At 39.5% G+C, this 22,569-nt stretch overlaps 1 protein-coding gene across 1 annotated transcript in view; it reads right to left on the bottom strand.

The window, feature by feature from the left end:
* Positions 1-18,390, bottom strand: part of LOC124280938 (leucine-rich repeat serine/threonine-protein kinase 1-like) — a 52,567-nt gene extending 34,177 nt beyond the window's left edge. The window contains 5 exon segments of the mRNA XM_046716943.1: positions 1,160-1,195; positions 12,955-13,120; positions 14,137-14,177; positions 15,319-15,558; positions 18,319-18,390. Coding sequence (XP_046572899.1) covers positions 1,160-1,195; positions 12,955-13,120; positions 14,137-14,177; positions 15,319-15,541 — 466 coding nt within the window. The 5' untranslated portion in view covers positions 15,542-15,558; positions 18,319-18,390.
* Between the last annotated feature and the right edge of the window lie 4,179 nt (positions 18,391-22,569).

The following is a 22,569-nucleotide window of genomic DNA, read 5'->3' as shown; positions in this document are numbered from 1 at the left end:
TACAAAATTATATGCTAAGATTATATCATATGGTATTGTTTACATAAACAACAGCAGCGATTATAACAGTCCATTTGTAACATATATTATCTCCATGCAATGTCAAATGCTAAAAGTACACAGTTTGGAAGGCCCAGTGGATGGTGTACAGGTATTAACACATACTCAGAAAGTTGGATACAGGCAGTGTCAGTAAGGAGTGAGTGAGTGAGTGAGTGAGTGAGTGAGTGAGTGAGTGAGTGAGTGAGTGAGTGAGTGAGTGAGTGAGTGAGTGAGTGAGTGAGTGAGTGAGTGAGTGAGTGAGTGAGTGAGTGAGTGAGTGAGTGAGTGAGTGAGTGAGTGAGTGAGTGAGTGAGTGAGTGAGTGAGTGAGTGAGTGAGTGAGTGAGTGAGTGAGTGAGTGAGTGAGTGAGTGGAGGAGGAGTGAGTGAGTGAGTGAGGAGGAGGAGAGGAGGAGTGAGAGTGAGTGAGTGAGCCTGAGTCCACAGTGAGGAGTGGCAGGAGTGAGTGAGGAGTGAGTGAGTGAGTGCCACTTTTAGCAATATTCGGCATGACAAGCCAACGCTTTAACCACTAGAATCCCCCACACCCCTTCCAGTAAGGAGACCCTATCTGGTTTGGGATTATGGGTCAACTTGGCCGCATGTATAAACAGTGTAGGAAAGATGTAGAAAATCTAGCCTGTCCACAGGACTGGCAGGTCAAATTTTTTACCAGTCCTGCCAAAATCTAGCTTGTCCTCCAAATATAAATAAAACACCTTCGGCAGTAAATATTCAAAAAGGTTATAATTATTATATATACATGTATGTGTCATTGGTTTGCTAAAATTGACCCGACATGAGGACGGACTAGATATTTTTTTAACCCGTCCTCCACAAAATTCATCCGTCTCGGACGTTGGGACGGGCTATCTTTCCTACACTGGTATAAACCAGGAAGTAAAGAACAATGATGTCCTTGAGATAAGCATGCAATGCATGTTTCAAACACAAAGCTTGTTAGTATCAGTGAAAGTCAGTCAGTCAGTGCTACGACTGACTGAATCCTGGTCTATGTAGTCAAGTTTCAAGTATTAGTGTCCCCAAGAGTTCTACTTATGAATTCTGTCTGAATAATAGCACACAGGACACAACAGAGAAAAGACAAACAAAACTTACTTTTGAATATCTTGTACATTCTAATCTTCCTGCGCTCTGAAACACAAGACAAGCAGAGATAAATGCAGAGCTGACAGCATATTCTATATGTGGAAGAGAGTTATTTCTGTAATAATAAACTTCCATTGTATATAGTATAATCACAATTTCTAGATAACATGACTATATTGAGTCCAGCCTGTCAATAAACAGTGTAGTGACTACATCACATTGTGTTAAAACTAATATTAGGAATAAGCCCAGTGTAGTGACTACACCACATTGTGTTAAACCCAGTACTGGGAAAAAGCCCAGTGTAGTGACTACATCACATTGTGTTAAACAGAACTAGGAATAAGCCCAGTGTAGTGACTACATCACATTGTGTTAAACCCAGAACTAGGAATAAGCCCAGTGTAGTGACTACATCACATTGTGTTAAACCCAGAACTAGGAATAAGCCCAGTGTAGTGACTACACCACATTGTGTTAAACCCAGTACAGGGAATAAGCCCAGTGTAGTGACTACACCACATTGTGTTAAACCCAGAACTAGGAATAAGCCCAGTGTAGTGACTACATCACATTGTGTTAAACCCAGTACTGGGAATAAGCCCAGTGTAGTGACTACACCACATTGTGTTAAACCCAGTACTGGGAAAAAGCCCAGTGTAGTGACTACATCACATTGTGTTAAACCCAGAACTAGGAATAAGCCCAGTGCTGTGACTACATCACATTGTGTTAAACCCAGTACTGGGAATAAGCCCAGTGTAGTGACTACACCACATTGTGTTAAACCCAGTATTGGGAATAAGCACAGTGTAGTGACTACATCACATTGTGTTAAACCCAGAACTAGGAATAAGCCCGTGTAGTGACTACATCACATTGTGTTAAACCCAGTATTGGGAATAAGACCAGTGTAGTGACTACATTACATTGTGTTAAACCCAGAACTAGGAATAAGCACAGTGTAGTTACTACATCACATTGTGTTAAACCCAGAACTAGGAATAAGCACAGTGTAGTGACTACACCACATTGTGTTAAACCCAGAACTAGAACCCGTGTAGTGTTAATAAATAAGCACAGTGTAGTGACTACATTACATTGTGTTAAACCCAGAACTAGGAATAAGCACAGTGTAGTGACTACATCACATAGTGTTAAACCCAGAACTGGGAATAAGACCAGTGCAGTGACTACATCCCATTGTGTTAAACCCAGAACTAGAAATATGCCCAGTGTAGTGACTACATCACATTGTGTTAAACCCAGAACTAGGAATAAGCCCAGTGTAGTGACTACATGACATTGTGTTAAACCCAGAACTAGGAATAAGCCCAGTATATTGACTACATTACATTGTGTTAAACCCAGTACTGGGAACAAGACCAATGCAGTGACTACATCCCATTGTGTTAAACCCAGAACTAGGAATAAGCCCAGTGTAGTGACTACATAACATTGTGTTAAACCCAGATCTAGGAATAAGCCCAGTGTAGTGACTACACCACATTGTGTTAAACCCAGAACTAGGAATAAGCCCGTGTAGTGACTACACCACATTGTGTTAAATCCAGTACAGGGAATAAGCCCAGTGTAGTGACTACATTACATTGTGTTAAACCCAGAACTAGGAATAAGCACAGTGTAGTGACTACATCACATTGTGTTAAACCCAGAACTAGGAATAAGCACAGTGTAGTGACTACATCACATTGTGTTAAACCCAGAACTAGGAATAAGCCCGTGTAGTGACTACACCACATTGTGTTAAATCCAGTACAGGGAATAAGCCCAGTGTAGTGACTACATTACATTGTGTTAAACCCAGAACTAGGAATAAGCAGAGTGTAGTGACTACATAACATTGTGTTAAACCCAGATCTAGGAATAAGCCCAGTGTAGTGACTACACCACATTGTGTTAAACCCAGAACTAGGAATAAGCTCAGTGTAGTGACTACACCACATTGTGTTAAACCAAGAACTAGGAATAAGCCCAGTGTAGTGACTACATTACATTGTGTTAAACCCAGTACTGGGAACAAGACCAGTGCAGTGACTACATCCCATTGTGTTAAACCCAGAACTAGGAATAAGCCCAGTGTAGTGACTACATAACATTGTGTTAAACCCAGAACTAGGAATAAGCCCAGTGTAGTGACTACACCACATTGTGTTAAACCCAGAACTAGGAATAAGCTCAGTGTAGTGACTACACCACATTGTGTTAAACCAAGAACTAGGAATAAGCCCAGTGTAGTGACAACACCACATTGTGTTAAACCCAGAACTAGGAATAATCCCAGTATAGTGACTACATCACATTGTGTTAAACCCAGAACTAGGAATAAGCCCAGTGTTACTGACTACAGCACACTGCATGACATCTTGTATTGGGAATAAGCCCTTTTGTTGGTGACTATAGGTCATTTTGTAATTTCCTGTATTGGGAATAAGCCCAGAGTTACCGATTACTGCACATTATATGACACCCTATATTGGGAATAAGAACTTTTGTTGGTGACTAAAGGACATTTTGTGATGTCCTGTACTGGGAATATGACCTATGTTACTGATGACAGAACAATGCAGGACACCCATTATAAAGAATAAGCTCTGTTACTGACTCCAGAATATTTTGTTACACCCTGTGCTTGGAATAAACCAACTGCCAGAAACTATAGCACATCCTGTCACAGTCTGTATTGGGATGTGCCCAATGATAGTGATTACACTACACACTCTGTATTGGGATGTGTCCAATGATAGTGATTACACTACACACACTGTATTGGGATGTGCCCAATGATAGTGATTACACTACAGTCTGTATCGGGATGTGCCCAATGATAGTGGTGACACTAAACACACTGTATTGGGATGTGCCCAAAGATGGTGATTACACTACACAGCCTGTATTGGGAATAAGCCTGTGTTATGACACAGTTTGTCTTTCCGAGCAGCTTAGCCAGCGCTATAAATAGTGTGAAGTGTGTCGTCATGCATGGTTTTCCTGGAGCACAGTAAGCTAAGTATTTATATCCCTGAACATGCTGTCATGTGAGTCACCATCAGGCATGGTACAGGCTGGTGTATACAGGGAGAGCATGGCACAGGCTGGTGTATACGGGGAGAGCATGGTACAGGCTGGTGTATACGGGGAGACACCAGGCCAAACAAACAGATTTAGTTGGTTGTTCATCAGTAGGCCAGTATTAGTTAATCAGTAAGCTAGTATTAGTTAATCCGGAGGCCAGTATTAGGGAATCAGTAGGTCAGTATTAGTGAATCAGTAGGTCAGTATTAGTTAATCAGTAAGCCAGTATTAATTAATCCGGAGGCCAGTATTAGGGAATCAGTAGGCCAGTATTAGGGAATCAGTAGGTCAGTATTAGTTAATCAGTAAGCCAGTATTAATTAATCCGGAGGCCAGTATTAGGGAATCAGTAGGCCAGTATTAGGGAATCAGTAGGTCAGTATTAGTTAATCAGTAAGCCAGTATTAATTAATCCGGAGGCCAGTATTAGGGAATCAGTAGGCCAGTATTAGGGAATCAGTAGGTCAGTATTAGTTAATCAGTAAGCCAGTATTAATTAATCCGGAGGCCAGTATTAGGGAATCAGTAGGCCAGTATTAGGGAATCAGTAGGTCAGTATTAGTTAATCAGTAAGCTAGTATTAATTAATCCGGAGGCCAGTATTAGGGAATCAGTAGGCCAGTATTAGGGAATCAGTAGGTCAGTATTAGTTAATCAGTAAGCCAGTATTAATTAATCTTTATGCCAGGATTAGTTAATCATTATGCCAGGATTAGTTACTCAGTAGGCCAGTATAGGTTACTCAGTATTAATGAATCAGTAGGCTAGTATTAGTTAATCAGTAGGCCAGTATTAGTGAATCAGTAGGCCAGTATTAGGGAATCAGTAGGTCAGTATTAGTTAATCAGTAAGCCAGTATTAATTAATCTTTATGACAGGATTAGTTAATCATTATGCCAGGATTAGTTACTCAGTAGGCCAGTATAGGTTACTCAGTATTAATGAATCAGTAGGCTAGTATTAGTTAATCAGTAGGCCAGTATTAGTGAATCAGTAGGCCAGTATTAGTGAATCAGTAGGCCAGTATTGGTGAATCAGTAGGAAAGTATTGGTTAACCATTATGCCAGCATTAGATAATCATTATGCCAGTGTTAGGTAATTAGTAGGTCAATATTGGTTAATCAATAGGAATGTATTAGTGAATCAGTAGGCCAGTATTAGTTAATCAGTAGGCCAGTATTAGTTAATCAGTAGGAAAGTATTGGTGAATCAGTAGGAAAGTATTGGTTAATCATTATGCCAGCATTAGTTAGTATGATAATAAGTACTATAATAACGTGTGCTTATGTGTTTGCCTCCATACACCATGGGCAAGCTCAAAGTGTTTAGTTGAAAAAAATATATCAGTTACTATGGAAACATGAAGTGGTATGGAGCCCAGGGCCCGAGAACAGTTCCTGTACTTACATGTGTGCCTCACGCAGATCACATGTTTTACTGGACAGATATGCTTTGAGTTGTGATATAAAAGATTTGAAAGTTTCAGAAAGTTGGACATGAATAGGAAGATTATTCCACAGACAAAGGCCTGCTGTTCTGAACACAGGCTTTGAGTTGATATTGTGGAACAGACAGTCGGTGTCTTTATTCTGACAGAGATGATCTTTGTGGCTCATCAATCAGTATGTCAGGATAAAGGTTATAAATAACACACAAACACAGATGTTAAATCGGAAAACTTGTGACATGGCAAATCTGATCAATGTCACATTTGTCCAACAAGATGTTTGCATCAGAGACAAGAGATCCATTCTGCAAACAGTGTGTTAATCACATTCCACAATACTACTGTTTGAGAAACTACTTCCTTATGGTATTATGATTCACCATCACATGACCTGGGCAGGACATGTCAGTACATAAGAGTTAGGTCCACTAATAAAGGTCATAATACACAGAGATCCTGAGAGGAGTTCTACTGAAGTTCCTCTAAAGTATATATTATGAGATGATAAACAACCTTGCTGATATTGATGTGCAGAATTAGCCATCAGTATGTAGGGATACACATTGATTTAAGTCTGCAGTGTTCAGCTATCTGACAACTATGACATGTTAGTTGTTGGTCAGCAACACCATAGACATACGACAAGATCTCTGACAGATGGCTGGAATCAAATGTTTGGAAAAGCAATGATGCTTGTGAGAAATGGGCTCTGACTGACATGTAATATGTTGCCATTGAAGTTCTGACTGCAATGTAAAACAATCTACAAATTAAGCAGTGTTTTTGACATTTGAAAAAAACTAGTGTCTTGTTTTGCCGCCTCAGGGAAAAAGGTGAAGTATTTCAAAATTTGCAAGTCTTGATGAAACATTTATAAATACCTATTGTGATTATCACAAAGTTAAATGTAACAATCTCTCAACTGAATTGAAAGTAGTGAATATGTCAACAGGTGGAAGCTGTTAGATGGTTACCATGGATACAGGTGGAAAATGCTCTGGTTTACCATCAGTTACTGATGTCCTGCACCACACACACATAAATCAACCTTTCATTTGGACCAATCATTTAAACCAGTTACAGAATCTTAGCGATACTTCTTGAAGCATATCATTTGGACTATATCCTGCACCACACACACATAAATCAACCTTTCATTTGGACCAATCATTTAAACCAGTTACAGAATCTTAGCGATAAGTCTAGAAGAATATCATTTGGACTAATAACTGAATCTTAGCGATACGTCTTGAAGCATATCATTTGGACTATATCCTGCACCACACACACATAAATCAACCTTTCATTTGGACCAATCATTTAAACCAGTAACAGAATCTTAGCGATAAGTCTAGAATATCATTTGGACTAATAACTGAATCTTAGCGATACGTCTTGAAGCATATCATTTGGACTATATCCTGCACCACACACACATAAATCAACCTTTCATTTGGACCAATCATTTAAACCAGTTACAGAATCTTAGTGATAAGTCTAGAAGAATATCATTTGGACTAATAACTGAATCTTAGCGATACGTCTTGAAGCATATCATTTGGACTATATCCTGCACCACACACACATAAATCAACCTTTCATTTGGACCAATCATTTAAACCAGTTACAGAATCTTAGCGATAAGTCTAGAAGAATATCATTTGGACTAATAACTGAATCTTAGCGATACGTCTTGAAGCATATCATTTGGACTATATCCTGCACCACACACACATAAATCAACCTTTCATTTGGACCAATCATTTAAACCAGTTACTGAATCTTAGCGATAAGTCTTGAAGCATATCATTTGGACCAATCACTGAATCTTAGCGATACGTCTTGAAGCATATCATTTGGACTATATCCTGCACCACACACACATAAATCAACCTTTCATTTGGACCAATCATTTAAACCAGTTACAGAATCTTAGCGATAAGTCTAGAAGAATATCATTTGGACTAATAACTGAATCTTAGCGATACGTCTTGAAGCATATCATTTGGACTATATCCTGCACCACACACACATAAATCAACCTTTCATTTGGACCAATCATTTAAACCAGTTACAGAATCTTAGCGATAAGTCTAGAAGAATATCATTTGGACTAATAACTGAATCTTAGCGATACGTCTTGAAGCATATCATTTTGACCAGTTACTGAATCTCAGTGATAACTCTAAAAGGATATCATTTGGACCAGTCACTAAACCTTAGCGATACATCATGAAGCATATCATTTGGACCAGTCAATGAATCTTAGTGATAAGTCATGAAGAATATCATTTGGACCAGTTACTGAATCTCAGCGATAAGTCTTGAAGCACACCATTTGGACCAATCACTGAATCTTAGCGATACGTCTTGAAGCATATCATTTGGACCAATCATTGAATCTTAGCGATAAGTCTTGAAGCATATCATTTGGACCAATCACTGAATCTTAGCGATACGTCTTGAAGCATATCATTTGGACTATATCCTGCACCACACACACATAAATCAACCTTTCATTTGGACCAATCATTTAAACCAGTTACAGAATCTTAGCGATAAGTCTAGAAGAATATCATTTGGACTCATAACTGAATCTTAGCGATACGTCTTGAAGCATATCATTTGGACTATATCCTGCACCACACACACATAAATCAACCTTTCATTTGGACCAATCATTTAAACCAGTTACAGAATCTTAGCGATAAGTCTAGAAGAATATCATTTGGACTCATAACTGAATCTTTCAGCCAATCATTTAAACCAGTTATACGCCTTTGAAGCATATCATTTTTTGACCAGTTACTGAATCTCAGTGATAACTCTAAAAGGATATCATTTGGACCAGTCACTAAACCTTAGCGATACATCATGAAGCATATCATTTGGACCAGTCAATGAATCTTAGTGATAAGTCATGAAGAATATCATTTGGACCAGTTACTGAATCTCAGCGATAAGTCTTGAAGCACACCATTTGGACCAATCACTGAATCTTAGCGATACGTCTTGAAGCATATCATTTGGACCAATCATTGAATCTTAGCGATAAGTCTTGAAGCATATCATTTGGACCAATCACTGAATCTTAGTGATACGTCTTGAAGCATATCATTTGGACCAATCATTGAATCTTAGCGATAAGTCTTGAAGCATATCATTTGGACCAATCACTGAATCTTAGCGATAAGTCTAGAAGCATATCATTAGGACCAATCACTGAATCTTAGCGATAAGTTTTGAAGCATATCATTTGGACCAATCACTGAATCTTAGCGATAAGTCTTGAAGCATATCATTTGGACCAGCCAATGAATCTTAGCAATAAGTCACGAAGCATATCATTTGGACCAGTCAATGAATCTCAGTGATAACTCTAAAAGGATATCATTTGGACCAGTCACTAAACCTTAGCGATACATCATGAAGCATATCATTTGGACCAGTCAATGAATCTTAGTGATAAGTCATGAAGCATATCATTTGGACTAGTTACTGAATCTTAGCGATATGTCTTGAAGCATATAATTTGGACTAGTCACTGAATCTCAGTGATAAGTCTTGAAGCATATCATTTGGACCAGTCACTGAATCTTAGCGATAAGTCATGAAGAATATCATTTGGACCAATCACTGAATCTTAGCGATAAGCCTTGAAAGCATATCATTTGGACCAGTCCCTGAATCTTAGCGATAAGTCTAGAAGCAGATCATTTGGACCAGTCACTGAATCTTAGCGATAAGTCTAAAAGGATATTTATGACAGTACTAACTTGAGGAATGGGTGGACAATGGTTTTGTCATTGACAATCAGTTATATTTTTTCCCTGATGTCGAATTAGCAAAAGACGTGAATATTGTTGACCCATAGATCAACAAACTGCTGTGCATTTTGATTAACACATTTAAAAAGTAAGTACTCTTTCATCAACACAAAGAAACGTTGTGTGATGTCTATTGCGTAACACAAATAGTTACATGATAATATGTATCCTATGATAATAACATTTTTGCTATTTTGATTTACAGATTTTTTCAAGTCTGCCATATCTGTGAGGTACCATGACCGAAGACTGATCTCCCTGAACCCAGCGGAGAGTACCACCGCAGACAAACAGTGACATCTACATGTCACAGGTGAGGACTGCCGTGTCTGCTCATCTTGTTTCAACACGATGAGGAGAGTTATCAGTGGGACAAGTTGTCTATCATAGGTACACAGTATGACAACACTTTGACGATTTAACACCATATTCAACAATTGAAACTGCTAGTAACTGAAGCATTGAAAGGTAGAATTACCCTGGCAGGGCTTCTGATCCTGCCATGTCAGTGACAGACAGGGCCAAAAGAAGGTCACATAGACCCGAGTAGTATCTGGTGACTTTTGACCCACAACTATGACCTACTCAAGTTTGGTGTGTCCAACACTCATCTTACAACAGGGGTACACTGATTAGCTTGTTATCAGTATGATATATGACACTGTTATTCAACCTCCATACAATCACTATCAGTGTCTGATATATCTCATATCGCTCCACCCTATCGTTTTCCTTACACAATGCATAAAACATAAGACTGGATAACAGCTTTAGTTGATACAGAGTATAGATATCATCTTGATTATTTTATCACTACTTATGGATGCTAGACATACTAGATATGATAATCATAACATTGTCATTTTGTAACAGCTTCTGTAGATCATCCATAATACATTGAAATCACTTGGCGAACACTTGATAGGCAAATGTAGACCCCTTTGGAATATGTATGAGAACAGGTCAGAACACTACTGTTTGTCAAAATATCTATCAAAATTTGTTCAGGTGGTCAGGCTTGGTACCTTGGTTGATTGTGTGTAAATTGATTCACATGTCAACAATGTGGGGAGTTGATCACAACGTTAACCACAGGTATGGCTCATCCCAAATATTTACCAGCCCCAGTGATATTGGTTACTTGGCAAAGCCTGGCATCATTGTTCAGATAAGACAAAATATAAGTATGCTTCTCTTGAGGATAATATGGTCTGATGTATGCATCTTTGTAGCAGTGTCACCCGAGCCAGTAGGCGAGGGATAACACTGCTACAAAGAGGCGTACATCAGACCGTATTACCCGAGGGGGAAGCATACAACATATTTATCTTACCGCCATGTTAAATGTACAAAATATCATTATATTATATTTTGAAGATCAATAAGCTCACTACCGACTATATGACATGTAAACAAAATGGCATCTGCCTCTTGACTGGATTTTTAAAATCAGTGAAACACATTCTGACAAGATTAAAACTGCTATAAAAATGGTTAATTATGTTTAAGTTGAGTGTGCAAACGATGCAATGTATGAAATAGCTTAAATAAAGCAGTGAAATTCAGTAAAATGTATGTGTACATAATGAACTCAAAAACAGCTAATTGAACGGTTTTCGCACTTTTGCACTGCATGCGTCATATTATGACGTCATACGATTGTTAGCAATACTGCTTCTCGGCGGAGAGTTTGGCGGTTACCATGGCAGCGGGTAATATTTTTTCAAGTTGTCACCCTCCTGGGAGGGGTGACACGGAAACTTGTTAAAGCGGGACCTACTTGTTGATATAGTTAATGTTATTGGTTATAAATGTTTAATGTGAAAGTCTATGAAGCGAAAGTCCACTTCCTAAGTCATGAGTGTGGTCATGATACTTTGGAATGATGTCAAATGTTTTCACATATGTTTTCCTCGTTGCTTTGCTATTTACATTCACTGAGCCTCACATACGCCATGTGATTTTCTGACAGCAGATATGAACACCAAGCAGACTATCTGTCCCATAGGCTTTTCACAGCACTACAACATTTTTAATACTATTACCTTGTAGTGGTGAGTTATGTCTCAGTGATTTCTGTTTCAATCTGATATATTTCTCAAATTCAATCAAAAACGTATCTCTTGCAGCTTGATTCTCAGTAAGTTGTGACTGGTGTGGTAGCAGGACAGTGCTTTAGGATAAACAAGATGCATCTCAGAAATATCAGAAAAAATGTGACTAAAGTATGCCAAGCAGAAATATATCTTGAGCAGAAACATATGATGGTAAGTTATGACATCAAATATCAGTATAAGTTTATGACTTATACTGCTTGACAAAGATACAAGAATCTGTATTGAAACATTGCATCACCTGAATTAAGAGTTTGTTCATCAATAAAGTTTGTCCTTATCAGCTATAACAATATTATCCCAACAGTGCTTCAACTATTACATCATCCTGCCATACAGCTGGATATTGATATGCATTCTCCCAACAATGCTGCAGTTGTTACAACATTATCCAACATTGTTGCAACTATGACAACATTATCCCAACCTTGTTGCAACTATTACAATATTATCCCAACACTGCTGCAGCTATCACCATATTATCCAAATGGTGATGAAAGTATTACAATATCATCCAGACAATATCGCAACTATTACAATATAATCCATTGCAACTATTACAATATTATCCCAACACTGCTGCAACTATCACCATATTATCCAAATGGCTGATGAAAGTATTACAATATAGATTAAAACAGTATCAATAACTTTGTCGGCACTTGTGCACATTGTTGCAACTATGACTATTATCACCTGGCAACTGTCCCTTTCTCTGCAACTCCTCCCTATTACAGTGTTGCAAATAGTGAACTGTGTCAATATTTTAATGATAGTTTGTTAAACAACTTTTTTAATTTTAGGACATAAATTCTGCAAACAAATCACAGAGTTGGTCTGATGTTTTGATTATGATCAGCGTTTCATTGAGTATTAAATGCTTATTAGTTTTTGAGTTAGACTGCAATTCATCGGTCCGTTTTTGAGCCAAACGCACTATATAACAAGATTATTCCAACACTGCGGCAACTATTACCATATTATCCAATATTACAATATTATCTGGACTTTGTTGCAACTATTACTACATTATCCTGCCATACAGCTGGATAATGTATGCATGAGATATTGAATAATATCTTAAGTGGCATTTAGAAGCTGGTATGATGAAGAGGAACACTTGCAATAAAGAAGTTGTCTAGCCACAAAAAGTGTTCCTCTTCGAGATATTGAACCTTTGTAAATCGATGGTCAGTACAAGCTCATACAGTTTGAACTTCATTCTGCAAAGGTTCATACTTCAGTGAACTCACAAAAAGTATAAGTCAGTTCATCAATATTTTCTCTGTTGCTATAACATGTATAAACTATGAACTAACCAACTTCAGCCTCGATGAGGGAGATGAGAATACGGTTGTTCATGCTCCTTGCCACTTCTACTGGGGTCAGTCCAGACATGTCCACAAATTCAAGGTCAGCATTATTAATCAGTAAAATACGAACTGCATCTTCCTTGTTGTCACAGATGGCACTGTGCAGGGGGGACTGAAATAGGAATATTACTTTGCTGTACATACAAGGACTATCAGGAAACACTGTAGCAGTGTGTGAAAGTGCAGGGCACACGGAATATTGCTTTCAATGTTGGAACAAACAAATCTTTTGCAGAGAAGCCTCTAATTGTGGCTGTATGTTTTTCATTTTGCAGTATTTCATAAGGCTACAATCAAGTTACATAAACACTTATGCCTGTGAGATTTGCTTTGCACCACTTATACCATAAAAATTCAAATAAAAAAATCACCTTTCTTGTTAGTTAATTCACAATTCTTCCTATAACTTTTTCTCTGGCAGCAGTTCACAACCCATTCTCTTCCCACAGAGGTTACTCCTGTCATATCTTCCTACGTAACCTCTGTTCTAATACGGCCCTTTCATGGTGTGAGCGTTCAAGACTCGTGATTGGAGACAATCAGATTTAGTTGTGCAATCAGCGACGTTGTTTCAAAAGTGATCATTCGCAAGGCCTCGGTAATTTCCGTATGCTTCGAGAAAACTAAACTTCTTCCCCTGCGCGATGCGCAAACGTTTCTTCTAGACAGAACTCAGTTATGTTATGGCGGATCAGTGGCGTCTCCATCGCCCTCGTTGACAACGGACAAGCTAGCCATTAAACGTCTTGTGTGTAACATCAACACAAGTCCCCGGCAGATGGGGGATATTTGTGGCCCCACATTTGCTTGTGTTAGTCAAGTTGAATCTAAGTCGATGTAACAGGTGTTCTGATTGGATAGAAAGAAGGGAGATAATTCGTGTTGCGATCTTTTGCCGCTAGGGGATTTTACGAGAACCGGGAAATATGGCCGTATTAGAACAGAGGTTACGTAGGAAGATATGACAGGAGTAACCTCTGTGGGAAGAGAATGTTCACAACCAGGTCTTAACATGTTAACTAACCAAACTACAGAAAATACATATTCCCTAAAAATATTGTTACAAGTTAACAAGACAAAAAAGAAGATCAAGAAAACATATTAAGGGGATGACATGATGTAACTCACCATCCTGTTGTAGCGCTCCCCAGCGGCTATATTTGGGTTGGCTGAAAGACACAAACACACCATGAGCCATCTGCCTGGCCTCTTGTCATTGCTGATGTCAAGCATTGTCAGGGATATTCAAAGGTTTTCAGCTTATTTGCATGCTTTGAGCTAAAAGACTTGAGGTAACAAAGGTTTGGTCAACGTGGTACCTTTCTGCACAAAGTACACTTAAATGAGCAGTTAAAAACTATCTAGGACCTAAACCAGAATTCAGGATCAGTATTAAGCAATGATGCATTACCTCAAATTTTCCAGCTCAAAACGCACAAATAGCCCAGACTGTGCTTGACATAAGCAAGATCAGTCTCACAGTTCCCACAGGGTTTGTTTGGAGCATACTGAAGTACTGAAAGCTTACATCTGTGGCACAATCCAGATCATGTTTTATGCCAGCGACTCACAAGTTCACATTCATAGTTTACTTCAGAAAGTTAGTACAGTTTCAATCTCTTGGGTCTGGTCTATTTGCTGTATTTATACCTGTGCAAAGGGTAGTTTCGAAAGGGTAGATATCAGCACTTTCAAGCATGTGTACAATAGTTTGGAAAGGGTACATATCATTAGTTTCAAGCAAATCTACAATAGTTTGGAAAGGGTATATAACATTGGTTTCATGAAAATGAAAAATTCTCTGGGTTTCTTATAATCATAAATCATAAAAACCTGGAAACCAAAAGAATCTGTAAAAAATATTTTCTTTTCAGCTGTCAAAGACTTGATATTGGTGTACTTGTGAAAGCTGACTTCATATCGGTGTACTTTTGAAAGCTGACTTACAGTCAAGCTGATTTCATTTCCTGGGCTTATTCAAGAAAGAGTGATTATACCAGTTATAACAAAGTGTGTCAGCTTTATATGGAAAGACTGAAGTAATGCAAATCTCAGATGTATAACACGTGGGTGAAACCCATGGGCACAAGTATCAACCTGACAAACCTACAAACGGGCTGACAATCACAGGTTTTTGGCCCGGCCAAGGGATGTAACTCTGCATGGAGGATTGTAGTGCCATAGACACTGTTAGACAACTGGGGCACTCATGCTCCTGTCTTATTCCAGACACCTTGCTCCAGGTGTGGTACTGTACTGCCGAAACATTACACATAATGAGGAAGAATCCTTTCATGATAAAACATGTACCTCCTTTAGACAGCAGCAGTTTGAGGCACTTCAGGCTGTTGTTGCTGACGGCAGTGTAGACAACGCTGCGGCCCATGCGGTCACAGGCATCGAGGTTGCTGACCTCATCACCCTCCAACAATGACCTCAACAAGGCAACATTGTCAAACAGCGCCGCCTGGTGGAGCAACTGGCCTGGCCAGCCGTCGTCCGGCATGGCATCTGGGCTGTTATCCTGGCTCATTGCTGGATACAGGTGCTCTGAAAAGAACATGAAACTCATCAGATTATCAACATAAATAAGAGGGACTTCATATCTAATTAAACATGCTATGACAATGTGTCACAAAGTCATATGATGTGGCAACATATTGAATGGTTCCATATCAATGAACAATTGTTCTTATATACTTTATCACATGTTAATGCTCCATGACTACATATATATGTAAAGGTGCGCGGTGGGCGAGCTGGCTAAGGCGCCAGGCTAGTGATCCAGCGAGGTTGAGGTGTCGGGATCGAGCCCACCTGTGACCGGGTGTAAAAACCTTGGAGTCAACTCTGTGTGCAGACTCTTTCAGTGTTGTCACAACCCCTTGTGTAGAGTACACAACCCTGTGCACTTAAAAGAACCCACGAATGCGTTGGTATATGACCAGATGGTGGCCACATGAATACGTGCTTCAACACCTAGTTGCGGGTACAGCAACGTGCAGTGAACTTGGACAAAGTACTGTGACTATGTGTCCCAGTCCACCCAGCTGTGAATGGGTACCTCGTTAGGATGAGAAAGCCAAAATAACTCGGTGCGCCTAGTGGCTGCAAGAGTTGTATACTCCCCAGGGAGTTGAGAGATAATACGATGTGACGTTGAGATTGACATCCAATGATTGAGGGAACAACTACCAGTGCCTTGAGCATGCACTAGTTTCCTGGATATGTGCACTATATAAATATCCAATATAATAATAATAATAATAATAATAATAATAATAATAATATGTATTTGTAAAGGAACAATTATTGTTTTTCTCTGATTGAACATAGAATAACTGATATCAGGCCATTGTCAGCTGAAGTGATTCAAGTTAACTAAATATGTAGATAGGTCTCTTGGCATTGCCTTTGTTTTGATGCTGAACAATAACCATTCACATGCTATTCACATTCATGATGTATTGTGTGCAGAATTTAGCTTTAGTCAACAGGTCTGAAATGCAGAAATTTACCTTACTTGCACAACACACTGAAGAGTCTATATTATAACAGGGGCATTTGAATGACAAAGGCCAAAAATTGAGAGTTCTTAAAATTTTGTAATATTATTTTGCAGGTTTCATTATTATATGAATTACTGTTGAGCAAAGTCATTTGTTGAAACTCAATGGCTGTTTCTAGAGTCTGGACCCCTAGGAAATATTGAATAACAGTTGCACAGGTTTTGGTTCTTTTTACCCAGTTTGCCCAGAATACATGTCATATAGTGATAAATGTTATATAAGAACATCAATCTTCAAAATTGCCTACATTTTCTCCGACCATGATACACCTTGATGAAGAGAGGTTATCCTGTACTAACAGTGTAAGGAGATATGACATGTGTAACACAAGGAATATTGCTCAGAGTGGTACAACAAACACATTTGTAAGCACAAGCTGACTTTCTTACCGATTGTCATACCCACTGTCTCAATTGCTATCCCAAATCTCCGAATAGTAACCATGCACTGTATCACCTAGTAGAAAGACTCTCTCATCCCAGCCTCTTGTTTTGAATCAATGGGGTTCTAATGAGAATCCAAATAGCATGTTTTTCAACAAGGGAGATAGTACTAAGGGCGTACAGCATTATTATTACAACAAATGCAATGTTGTGTATAGATACTAACACTGTCATTGAGCAATTGAGTGTGGTGGCATTTAGTGTTTGCTATCATAACATAGGCGAGTTGCATGGATGGACAACTTCTTCATTACAACAAATGCAACATTTTGGTACAAATTCAAATCAAACACTATTATCGAGCAAGCGATGTGATCAATAAGAAGACAGAAAATTCAAATCGACAAATGCGTGTTTTATATTTATTGTCTGCAGGTAATATTTTATCCATACACATAGACAATTTTATTGCTTCCTGTCAATAATAACATATGCAATATTATAATATTTTTGAGTCAATAAATATCAACAAAATAATTTCCATACAATGACACATCTTTTGTTTTGACAACACTGTCAACATACCAAGACCACAATCACCACTCTCTGCCTGCCACCTATCTCTATGCTGCAACACACCGCAGTTTCAACTCTGAATTGTTGTTGATCTGACCTCATTACAAAAGTCAACCTATAGTGATTCTCATGACAGATGTCAGCTGCCATTGATTACCCTTGTCGTAACTCCTCTGTGAGTTCATTATGTAATTCACTTGCAGAATAATCAATAATTTCTGAATCGGTTCTATTATTACAAGTAAATCTGATAGATTTGATACGGAAAAATCAATCTATGAGTCTGTGGGAGTGTCGTTTTGCAAAAGAATCATATGTTTATTTATCCAGTTGCATTAATTTGCTTATAACTGTGAAACACCATTGTGAAATTAAGTACCATTTTCGCATGCGTGTGCAAAGTTTGTTTTCAATGGCGTTATTTTTAAAGTATGGTAAGTGCGTTTGCTGTATGCCATAGACGTAAAGGGTAGGATGAATGCAAGCCGCATTTACCAGCTGATTACGGTAATATCGTTATATCACTCACATGCAGTTTGTGAAGTGTGACATCAAGATACATTACTACAAACTAAACGAGGCTAAGCCACAAGTCAGGTCACATGCATAAAGCTGAATAGTTGGGAGTCGCGACTAGTGAGTACTAGTGTTGACATCAATGACAAACAGTAGAGGGGCAGTACAACGTAAATTCAACCGAATCGACTTGTGAAGGCAGAACAAAAGGTGCCTACAAACTATCTGAATGCAAACATTTCACATTGGTACTGTTCACTACTCACATGTGTCTACTCCAATCGCCATGATCGTTCCCCTGACATTACTTCCTTGTTCATCCTTTACAGAGGTATGGGAATCCCTAAGTTTCAATTTTAGAACACCGGAAGTGACGACGACAGGGCACCTGATGGGAATTCCCCGTTGAATCGTGACTCGCCACATTTTATTGTCGGAGAACGTTTCATTTTGTTCTTTTTAATCTTTTCGGCAGAAGTTTGAGGCCTTGTCCACATGACAAGCTGACAAGGTAAGGATGTCCTCTGTGGGATGACTCCACGCCTGCTACATCAACACTATTTTTAGTTTATATATACAGAGGGGCATTTATTTACTCAAGAGGAATGACGGAATATTGAGTCAAACATATTTTACGAAGGACATATAATCCGTAATCCTGACTTGGTTACTGTATGTATTACCCGCAATAGATGTCTTTATGCCACGTGTCCAGGGGACGAAACTATAAGTCACTGGCATGGAGATAAATATGCCAGATCGAATGAGTGATTTGGGTTTTACGCTGCTTTTAGCAATATTCCAGCAATATCACGGCGGGGACACCAGGAATGGGCTTCACACTTTGTACCCATTTGGGGAATCGAACCCGGGCCTTCGGCGTGTCGAGTGAACGCCTTAACCACGAGGCTACCCCACCGCCAGACCGAAGAGCAACTGAACGCTATAATGGTCTGATCCTTGAATTATACGATCCCTCGGGAGAAGGAAAATCAATTGCAAAGTCACTGAAAATATGAATCACAGAACTGATAAAGTTCATGAAGTTTGACACAGCTGAACGAAACTGTCAGCCATGGAGATGGAATACAGCATGCGATTGTTTCCGCCTCCTATCATCAGCACGAGACTGTTGCATGAGAAGGGTTAGAAAGAAACCACGTGATACCTCCAGAAGAAGGTAATAACGACAGCAGCTACATGAATACGGCGAAATTCAGCTGTATCTGTGCGCGCACACACACACACACGCACACGCACACGCACGCACGCACACGCAGTGACACACACACACATATATACACGCGGCAAATCATGGATATGCTCCAGCTTCACCTATATATACTAGCCACATAAAGAAACTGTGCATTGTCAAAATATTATCCCAGTTGATAAGTTCGATAACAATGTCAAAGGTACATATAAACTTTAATGGAGGGATCATGAAACCATAACAAGTCGGGAGAATTTTAATTGAAAAGTCAATCACAATGACGTCACGAGTCCACAAGCGGGACAGGGGTCAAACGACCATGTCACAAGCTCAATAACGGGTATGTCCACCATCGGCGTTGAGAACAGCAGTGCATCGACGACGCATAGAGCCTATCAAACGTGCAAGGAAGGCTTGTGGGATGTCACGCCAGATTCTCTCAAGTTCTGTTGCAAGGTCAAGGACGTTATCTGGCGGATGAGGAAGACGGCGTAGACGTCGATCCATCTCGTCCCAAACATGCTCTATCGGGGAGAGATCCGGTGAATTTGCAGGCCAAGGCAGTAAGTCAACGTTGTGGTGTTGCAAGAAATCCATAGCAACCCTTGCCGTATGAGGGCGGGCATTGTCCTGTTGGAAGGTTAACCCAGGGCCATGACGTTGCAGAAAAGGAATTGCCACAGGTCGAAGAATCTGATCCCTGTAGCCCACACCAGTTAAGTTGCCCTGAACAATCACCAAAGGAGTTCTTTGGTGTGCTGTTATTCCACCCCAAATCATCACGGAATCACCACCAAAGCGATTCCTCTCCAAGACACAGGCCTGTGCATAACGTTCTCCCACGCGTCTATAGGCACGTTGACGTCCATCACTATGGGAAACGTTAAACCTGGACTCATCTGTAAAAACAACATTTCTCCACCAAAACAAGGGTGTGCGGACATGATTTCGGCACCACATTCGGCGAGCTTGTCGATGACGTTGTGTCAGGATAGGCCGTATGGCGGGACGTCGTGGTCTGATGCCGTGATGACGTAAACGTTGTCGAACTGTGTTGGGGTGGATACGGCGAAGTCCTGGGGTGGTTCGGGCAGTCATGATCATCACTGCAGTCTGAAACCTGTGGCGAAGATGGGTCACCCTTATCCACCTGTCCAGTCTTGGCGTTGTTACACGTAGACGTCCAGAACGTGGCCGATCGATGACGTCATTTGTGTTCTGGTAGCGTCTCACCCGTGCAGAAATGGTGTTCCGGTGGCAGTGGAAATGTGCAGCCACTTGTCGTTGAGACATTCCCCCACGGACCATCCCAATGGCCTCATGGCGTGCAGACGTGAGCCTTGGCATGCTAAGCGTTTCAAAAGCCGTTTAATTTTTTGAACGATCGCAAGGGCAGGGGTTGAGCTTTCCAAAGTGACATTATTGTGTGGCATTCATTTGCTCTGTTTCTCTTTCCCGGAATGCACGTGCAACAACGTATTGCACGTCTCAAGGACGAACCCACTGACGCCACGGAACGTGACACGTGCATGCATGTTGGATACATGTCACTAATCTCTGAGTTTAAATCCTTATGTGTCTACACAGGTTTGATAAATTTAGATTTTAAATTTTTGTATGCACAGTTTCTTTATGTGCCTAGTATATGTACATTCCGGAATACATTGAGCCCATGCATGAATAAGCCCAAGAGAGCCAGATACCTGGCAGGGATCTGTCTGTGGTGACGTAAGTCTGTCTCACAGTCCCTGAACCACATTATTTTCCCGACTGCTTAGTCCTCTCTGCAATGCTAAAGCCTAAATGGGGCACCTTTTCTGTTTAAATGGGTGTATGTGTTACTATCAATATTATATATTTTCAGGGACTAAGCGTTAGTTTTATGTGGTGACTTCACAGTGCCCATTACCAACATTCTTCCGTTTTACTGGAAGGATCAGGGAATGGCGAATTTAATATATATGGGTAAAATGTGTGAAGCCCATTTCTGGTGTCCCCCGACGTGATGTTACTAAATATTGCTAAAAACGGCGTAAAACCACACTCACCCACTCACTCTCGAGACAACGCAATCTGTTTGACTGAGCTAGAAGTGAAAGTTTCCTGTACGGTTATCAGTAGGCTACGCCACCGCCCCCATCTCGGAAGGTAGGAACACTGGAAGGTCGTTGAGGTCCAGAAAAGATGCTTGCGCTCATGATTTGGCATGCTGTGGATGCTTCTGCTGTGGCAGTTTTCGGGCAAACCGTTTTTACTCCACCTTGCTCTTCAGGGAGCGTCAGGACATGGGCCCTAAGCATATACACACCTGTGCATTAATTAAGCACCACCCTATTTTGAATATAAGATGTGATGCTACAGAGAAGTTAGGGTATAACCATCAATTAATCAACCTGTATTTAAAGAAGCGTTATCCACTGACAGTTTTGCAAATACCATAACCTTTTCTATTCTTTATGAAAGAATATGTTGATGAAAATGTGATGGGACTGAATTTTTACCCAAAATAACTATTCCTCTCCTGCTCAAACTACACAATTAAATTACGTTTTGACTAAAAATAACAATTCTGTTATATACCAAGATGACATTTACACATCGAGTAAGCTTTAATTATGCATAATCAGGAAGAACCCGAATGTCAAAGATTCAGACCTTTTCCCAACAATTCAGATTGCTAATTGACAAAAACTGAAAAAGGCCACATTAATAAGATTTTGGAATAAATTTTTATGATTTTGAGTTTATTGTAATGAATAAGCACTTCTCCTTGTCGGATACAGATAATTGCAGCTAAAATCTGTTTGTTTTGTTTGTAAAGCAAATTTTACTGCATTTTAAAATTTTCCTTTTTCTTAGTTTGACTGTAACTTTTCCTAAATCTTAGTTTACAAACTTTCATCCATTCACAATAAATAACGAATTTATAGGCCACACAACAGTCAATTATTACTTTCACTTTTCAAAATTAGGTAACTTGTTTTAGGACAGAAAAACACATAGTTTAAATATAGGCAATTATCCTAATTAAAATACATGGTAATTTCAATGATGTTTTCGTTTTTTAAATGTTAAATGCTTGTCATGTGTGTGCATGAGACTATGAAATGTGTACACATACAACCGGAAGTGTTTGGTGAAGATGATGACAGCTCAGACAAGCTCCAACATGGACTGAGAACTCTTTCCAACAATGACAAAACAAAGCAGAAGACATACACATTTCAAGAAACATTTCGATAAATTTCTTTACTACAAATATTTTCCACATTAACTTTATCGCATATAAACTACGACAATTATA

Source organism: Haliotis rubra, unplaced genomic scaffold (genome assembly GCF_003918875.1).
Source record: "Haliotis rubra isolate DU_JTF1 unplaced genomic scaffold, ASM391887v1 Scf276, whole genome shotgun sequence".
Taxonomy (NCBI): Eukaryota; Metazoa; Mollusca; class Gastropoda; order Lepetellida; family Haliotidae; genus Haliotis; species Haliotis rubra.
This window is presented reverse-complemented; position numbering and strand designations above follow the sequence as displayed.